This window comes from Leptosomus discolor, chromosome 6 (assembly GCF_034619465.1).
Source record: "Leptosomus discolor isolate bLepDis1 chromosome 6, bLepDis1.hap2, whole genome shotgun sequence".
Lineage (NCBI taxonomy): Eukaryota > Metazoa > Chordata > Aves > Leptosomiformes > Leptosomidae > Leptosomus > Leptosomus discolor.
The window spans coordinates 3,816,326-3,824,524 of record NC_141396.1 but is presented as its reverse complement, the minus strand read 5'-3'; the positions used below and the strand labels follow the sequence as shown (position 1 = coordinate 3,824,524).

Below are 8,199 nucleotides of genomic sequence, written 5' to 3'. Positions count from 1 at the left end.
CCTCAAGAAGCCAATTCCTTTATACACTTCTGTCAACACTGTCAGCTGTCAGCTGCTTGAGGTACAGCCATATCGGTGATTTTGAAGTTGAAGGAGCTTTTGTATCAAGATGAGGGTCAACCAGTGTCAAATAACACAAGTACAATCACCACCTCTGTTCTCCTAACAGAGGTATTTCTAAAATTACACACAATCAGGCTTTTCCTTATAATGCTCCTCTTCATTAAAATTTTTGTAGTAATGTACGTCTTCAGAGTAACCTACGATTGTGGATTTCCATGAACTCTCAGCTGTACGACCACATTCACCTTACTCAAATGCTTATTTCATCATCCATCTGAATCACAAGTAGTTCAGATCTCGAGAAGAGGCTCTGCTGATGGTAAGTCAGTGCCACGAAGGTGTGTTTATAATTAAGATGACTCGTTTGGCTGCAGGCTGTTTTCATTCTCAGGAACGGGTTTGCAAGGGCGACGCTTTTCTGGGTGGTGTTTTGGATATCGCCTACAAAACGGGCCCTCAGTATTTTGAATTTTCACAAATGATGTCTGATAAATGGTTAAGCCACCCTTGCTGCTAGGAACTGACTCATGAGCCCACAGGAAGAAGTTCTGTGAGTTCTGCTGCCGTCTCTCTGGTTCCACCTTCCTCCGGCCCATACCCTAGAAAAAAAATTGCAAGAAAAATTCATGTAAACATATGACTTACAGTCACAGCTTCACAGATGAATCTTGCAACAGTCACTACCCCACTGGGAAGTTAACGAAGCTGTTACCACAGTGATTTCAAGAACTCATGGCTGATCTTTAGCAAGTTAAAAATAATATTGTCAGACTTGCCTGTATGCACATCTCTGGTTGCATATATAACGGGAAATCTGTTGACCTTCCACCTCCTAGCACTAATAAACCACGTACACTTTGCATTTCTGTAGCATCCTATACACTCAAGGTTATTTAGCTATACACTGCTACATTAATCTTCAGAGTAACAGAGAAATAGGTTAATAGTTTTATGTTGAGGCTGCAATAAAGAAACTGAGACCATGAAATCTGAATCTTCAAAGCTATCCCTTGTGTATCCAAACACGGAGAGACGGAGCCTGATTTTCACACTCCATAGCTTGCGGGAAATTTGTTTGGAATTATGGTTGATCAGTATCTCCAAACTACGAGACACTGCACAAACTGCACAGAAAGGGAGGTTACTCAGAGAATAATGAATACCAAAAAATCTAGGTCTCAGAGAGCTCAAAGTCAGCCAAACTTTCAGTATCGCTGCTTCCTCCTCTACCCATTATCTTGTGAACTGCATTACATCTCTTGCTGCCTAGAAAGATGTCAACAATCTAAGAAAAGTGGAAAAACATGAAACTGTTGCAAACACAGAAAAGCCCCAAACCATTTAAATTCTATTCAAAGTTGTGGCTTCTGAAACATACATTTAAACAGGTATGTTAAAGAGATGTGGATCGGAAAATAATACATTCTGGAGATATATTGCGGGTGTCCTATGGATTTTGGTTAAACTTACGATAAAGAGGAGCTTGAACCAAGTAAGTGGAGCTGTGAATTATGAGTGGCTGAGATCCCTACACGAGTTCACCACAAGGCCAGTCGCTCTCAGCAGACTAACAGGACACATAACTGGGTACAAAACCCTGTTAAGACATAAACCCCAGGACCACTAGAAAATGCCTGTCAGAGCCAGATCATGGGGGTTTTGTTCCGCTTGAATTCTGCCACTCTTGGTGACCACATGTGCTGCCATATACCTGTGCCAGCCCCAGAGGAGTCCCATCCCTATGCTAACAAGAAGTGTGTTTTTCTTTGCTGCTTACATTTTTCTCTTCTCACAATCTTTATCATCTGTAATTTTTGCAGGGGAGAGAAAAGACAACTGTGTTTCACCTCTGGCAGACTGAGAGATACGAACTTGCTTGATTTTTCTCAGGGTTGGGTACTTACCAAATCAAAATACTCTCCTACATTCTGTAGACAGTGTCTGTTGTCATGAGAAGAAAATGGGAAATTGGTGTTCACCGCTCTCTGAAAAATAGACATTACAGCAAAAAAGTGACGAATTTTCACACACCTTGTTTGGAGTCTGCAAGTCTTAGTTCTTATATTCTGACAGATGCTGAAATTACAGCAGCCTATGTTCTAACAAAGAAGTCGTATTCACATGTTGAATCTTCAACTTCACATAATTTTAGAGGGGTGATGTGGACCTTCTGTATTTTATTTTGGGTTGGTCTTTTTTTTACAAGATCATCAGGAGGACTTGTGTTCCCTTGATTTGCTGAATATACACACGATTAATAAAAAAGTGGGAATTTTCAAATAAGAAATGGTACACTCTGTCTGCAAGCAGCAAAATTCTACATATATGTCAGGATATGTCATGTTGCCTTGTTTGATTCACTAGTAAGCCTAAAGCTAATTAAAATGAACTACAAAAGGGACCTCAAAACTGAATTAATCTATGAGTTATGTACTGAATGTCATGTACACTGCTTGTTGCAGGGGAAGTGAAGGAGCTATTAATTGCATAACTAATTCATAGTCTCATTCTTTAACATAACGTTCATTCAGTCTCTAAAATGAAACTAGATTTTAGAAGAAAAAAAGGACAACTGCAAAAGAACTATTTAAAAAGTAATTTAACATAGGTACTTTTTTTTTAAGTTTGTTTTTTACACATCATTGCAATATTATTAAAATAGCTGAAAACTCTTCTGGACTATTAGATTGCCTCTATTCTTCCCTGAGCATTATATTCCTGCTTCGTGCTGGGAACGTTATGTGTTTTTCTGCAAATGCTCTGGCAATTTTTACTTTTAACACTGTGGAATACATTCCTCATCTTCCAACTATGACATTCACCTCCTTACGGAAGAGCAAGTTTTAATGTAACACAATTTAAAAAATGTATTTCAAGAGTAAATGAATCTGAGCCAGTTCTGAAGATAAATGTAACTGGAGCCCTGATCTAGCAAACAGAGAATTTGCCTGCATGGAGTCAGCTGCATGATCGTATCCTCGGGTATTCGGTATACCAGACAGATTCTCTACCTTTTTGAGGTACGTGCCACACATTCCCTTGTTTTCTTACACAGATTCAACCAGACTGTAGTTGAATGGATGAGTAAATTCAATGGATACACTCTTACATGTGTGTTTAAAAATAAGGACCTTCTAAGCCAGTAAAATGTAAGACTTACTAAAATATCCTACTGCAATTACACGTCAATCTTAACATTTTAGGAACTGTGTTTATTACTAGTGCCTATATGTTGCAGGAAAATTGAAACCCAAGTGGTAAATGTTGAATACCATCTCTTCGAGGATTTCCTGTATTAACAAATGGTAAAAAAATAATCTATTACAAAATATTTATAGGACTATCATGAAGTAAAAAATAAGAGGTAACATAAGAATAGACAGCACTGTATTTCTGAGCAAATGAATTAACCTCACAGCCAGTGAGTTCCCTCACACAAGGAGATTAGAGACATCCAGCTTCACGTGCAATGAGCTTCCAAAATTCTACCAGCACTTTTACAAAAAGTCACATAAACAAACTGCCTCAGATTGTATCTGTGGCACTTCATTTTAATTCTTGATTTGACAGATACCAATTCCACTAATTCTTTTTAACAGTGCAGGGCTGGTAAATACAAGACATAAAACATCAGGTGGGCAGTCACACTGGTGTTGATAAAAGGCCCAGCTAACCTGGTTCTCCTTTTCAGACAGCAGCTAAAGCTCCACACAGAGGTATATGTAATATCAACATAATGTATACTCACGTTATAGTATAATCTTCTCCTTTTCTTCTCACTAGCCCCAAGTTTCCCTTTTAAATATTCCTTCCTAGCCCATTTCTGCTCTTCATTATAGCAAAATGTGTGAAATGAACTCAATGCAATTGCTCTGCTTATAGAAAATGAAAATAGAAAATGCTCTGTGCACAAAGTAGGTGGGTAAAGCAAAGCTCAGCGTGATGATAAAATCAGGACATAAAAACGTGCTTATGAAATTGTAGCATTTTAAATACTCGTGATTTTAAAATACTGTATTGTTTGCTTCCAAAATTGTCCCCAAATCTCCTCATTTTTAAGCAAGCCTTAAAAATGTTTCAGATGGGAAGCTTCTAACTTTTTAAAGATCAAAAAAATAAACCTTTGCCTAAGACACAGAATTTCTGACATTCAATTCAAAACAGATCATTAAACGTCCTTCCAGGGCTTCACACACAGGTTTTGGACTGACATCAATCATGAGATATCCTGGCACACAAACGTGTCTCGAACAGCTACAGCAGCTAATAAAAGGGAAAAGCAACTGATGCTGAAAAGCAGTGATAACTACAGCGGGACTTGGAGTATCCAAAATTATAACTGAGTAACAGCAAAATATGGTTCTTCCTCAGCACAGCTAGCAATCATTTCACCCCCTGAGGCACAAAGTCTGCCAGCCCGCTGCGACCGCCTTGCCAACTGCTGGAAGTGCTCTTCTTCCTCAGAACTTAGCAAGTGAGATCTTGCGAAAACGAGCTCTGAATTGACTGTTTCACCACAGGAACTCACCTGCTCCCGAGCTCTGTAGGCTGGCGGCAATCTATCCTCGAGATGTTGAGCTGCTCCTGCGTCCTGGACCTGTTTCAGGGCAGCGCTTGTCGCTGACTCAGGTTGACTCTGGCATCTTCCAACACGAGCAAACTAGAAAATAATGAAAATCGTGACCCATTTTTTTTTTAAAAAAAAGCGCCAACAACCAAAAAAAAAAACCCCAAATAAACCTGATCAGAAATGTGGGCAAAAGAGTATTTTCCTATTTATTTTTTATTATTTGGATTGCAGCAGCACCTAGTGGCTTCTAGAAAAATGAGGAGCCTCCCACACCCAACACAACCCCTGCCATAAAGACCTCATGGTATAGATCAGTAAAACAGACAAGAACATTTTCTTCAGGAACTTGCAAAAAAATGTTTATACAGCGATAATCCACCCACCAAACCCACTTATGCTATAAAGTCTTCTCCCCCCTTCCACGCTGCTCCTGCTGTTGTACGAACGTAGGCTGGAAAGCACAAACGTTCTGGGGAACAGCTCAGCCAAACTTTAGGGCCACGTGCTCAGGGACTGAAGAACAGCCCGTGCCAGGCGCGTGTCACGGTGCCCTGGGGTGCCCAGACATCCCAGCCCAGGGCTGCCACACTTCTCCTGAGGGTGAGAACTGAGGCAAACGTCAGCTGGCATTTCCCAGAGGATAATCAGCTAGGGCTAAATATAAAATAAGAGACCTCCAGCACTGTTGGAGCACTGGAAAAAAAAATTCCTGCCGGAGTTTGCTTTGGCATACTTCCTCTGAATACCCAGGGCACGTCTTCCTCATAAACATCAGGAACGAGAGACCTCCTTTCTGGCTGAAGGACAAAGTCACCCTTAGCTCGGCACTTTTTGGAGAGTTTAAGGATCAAAAAGCCCCGTAGGGGACACAGGGGCTCCTGCCCAGCCCTCACCCAGGTGCTGGCACACAGCTCGCTGGGGTGAGACCCCCTGCCCTGGGGCATGGATCCGTGCCACCGCCCCCCCCCCCCCCCCAGCCACTCTGCCTGGGTCCTGGGGCACCGTGGGGGCCACTTGTCCTGCTCACACTGGAGGGTGGGGCAGGGGGAACCCCCGCTGTGACTTCACACCCTCCCTGACTGCGTCACTAAGTGATGACGGTGTTTTGGTAACATCCAGACAAGCAACGGCAACGCTGCTCCTACCCATCGACTGCAGAAGGGAAACAAAGTCGGTAAAAGTAGGTCTTAAAATGGGAGAGAACTGGGCTTTTTTTGCCTTTCTTCCCACGATGTAGCCATCAGCACACCCTGCCAGCAAGCGCTGCCCACGCAGGGGCTCAGGGAAACACAAGGGGGACCGTGTCCCTCGAGGAATTTGGGGGTGGCAGTGCCAGAAACGCATATGCCATCTGCACCGTGCCCCTGGCCCGCTGGCCAGGGAAGTTCCTAGTCCGTTCATTCGCCCCTAAAATGGATGCCACAGACTTTATGTATAACATTTTGTAACGTGTTTTTATGGATGGTGAAGTGGAGAACCAACCAAAACGTAAGGCTTATTTCACAGGAAGAAAAACCGAGGCACAAAGGCCCTGCTTTCCACGGAATGAGCTGTAGACAAGGCAGAACTTGCCACTAAACCAAGCACAAACCAAGACTTTGCCTCCCAGGCCTTGACAGACCATAAAGAACATGACATTCTATCAGAAGTGGCCTGTTTTCCAGTATATTGACGTTCACGGCTAACTTATGTGGGAATCTGATAAGATGGCTGGCAAATGGAACAGGAAAAAAATACGGTACTTGTGTTAGTTAAGTATAAATGATTCAGTCACAGCCATTTACAAAGTGCAATTACAAAGTCCCTGCAGGATAAACTTGGTTTTCCATCTATCAGACACTGGTAATGTTTGGGAATACCAGTTGCCATCATGGAGATTTTTGAGGATTTCTTCTAAACAACTGTCTTCATTTAGCCCGTATCTGGGGCTAAACTGTAACAGTTACTCTACCATCGAGTGATCCCTCCCCAGTTGAGAAGAGGAACCGGGGAAAGGAGAGCCGGAGGGTGAAGCAAGGGCACGTGTAATGAAACAGCAAAACAAACGAAGTGTACACAGTTATACCCAGCCTAGAACATCTGGCCCTTACTGCCCTTGGGAGCAGGGGGAACCTCAGCAGGAACCCCACAGGAGCTCCCCCTCCTCAGCAAACCTTCCCCCTTTATAACACCCATGACATTATGGGATGGGCTACCCCTGCAGCTCACTCAGGTCAGCTGCCCTGGCTGACTGGAACTGCTAACGGCCTGCCAGCATGGCTGGGCTGGGATCCTGTCCCAGCTGAACCAGGACAATAACCCACTTTGTTTCTCTAAGTATCTGTTGAACTTTTGATAATACAGATAGGCGCAATTATTTGGAACTTGTTATTTCCAAGGATGCCATGCTGCAAGCTACTTTTAAGTACAAAATTAGGTAAATGACTTTTAGGATGATTTACAGAGGCTAATGTAAACAAGCTGTTCCAGATAATGCAATGTTGGTCAAGTTAAAAAACCCAACCCAACAATTGTAAACAAGCTGTAAGAGCAACGTGTTTTGAAACACTTTCAGGATTGCATTGTCACCTCAGCCTTGACTGTAACAAGCTGCACGGATGTCTGAATGTGCCAGAAGACTGCGGCGATAACTCACGCTATTTTTAAGACTAAGACAGTGACAGAAACAACTAGAGAAGGATAAAGAGCATGACAGGCAGAGGAACCTGTCAGATGTTTTCACTCCATTCTATTCATGATCAGATTCAGTAACTTGGGGACTGTTATTGCAAACCCAAACAGCACTTTGGCTTTTAAAGTGTTACTTCACTAGAATCTTCCTTTTTTTTTTTTTTTTTTTTCCTGAAGGGCTGCAACAGCTTTGTATTTACTGCTGTTTTCCAGCAAGATGTGGGGAAAGCTGAAAAAGTTTAAGGATGAAACTTGAAAGGTCCCTTCCTAACACTGTAAAAGGATTCTAAGGGATCATCAGGAATAAATAATTAAAGAGTTGTGCCAGTCTGCAGTAGCAGTAGGCATAGGTGCAACATAATAAAAAGTTTCACTAAAACCGCTTTAAACCATTACTTAAATTTCTATTTCTTATATAGATTCTACTTCTACATGTGTACTTTCATACCAAACTGTACTGTTGTATTTATAATATTGTTGTAAGTGCTAAAAGACTTGCTTTGTGTTAGTAAAAAAGAGCAAAGTTCAGCTCGGTTCACAAAGGAAACAAGGCTTATGCAACTGCACCTTCTGTCTCTGAAATCCCCTAACTATTTTCAAGTCTTCAGGCCATTTTCAATCAACTCTGAGAGAAAGAAAGAAATTTCAAAGACGACCAGGATCATCTAAGCTCCATGAGGATCAGTGGCAGCCCAGAAAAGTTCCCCAGCAAGGAATGGCAGGCCCTGGCCCAATTGCTATATATATTATCTAAGAGGGTGATGACAGGCAGGCAGCATTTGTACCTCCTGAGCAGTCACAAACAGTACTGTCTCTTGTGGCATGAAGAATTAAAGAGTATGTCCTAAAAGGGAAATAATAAATATTAAAAATCCTTTCGGCACTACTCAAGGCAC

The 8,199-nt window shown here is 42.1% G+C and overlaps 1 protein-coding gene across 1 annotated transcript; it reads right to left on the bottom strand.

Annotated features, from left to right (window-relative positions):
- Positions 1-413: 413 nt before the first annotated feature.
- On the bottom strand, positions 414-5,577 carry TEX36 (testis expressed 36). The gene is made up of 4 exons (XM_086466796.1): positions 5,380-5,577; positions 4,592-4,723; positions 1,968-2,048; positions 414-662 (listed from the first exon to the last, which is right to left on the bottom strand). The coding sequence occupies exons 1-4, from the start codon at positions 5,575-5,577 to the stop codon at positions 414-416; spliced, it is 660 nt and encodes a 219-aa protein (XP_086322922.1).
- Between the last annotated feature and the right edge of the window lie 2,622 nt (positions 5,578-8,199).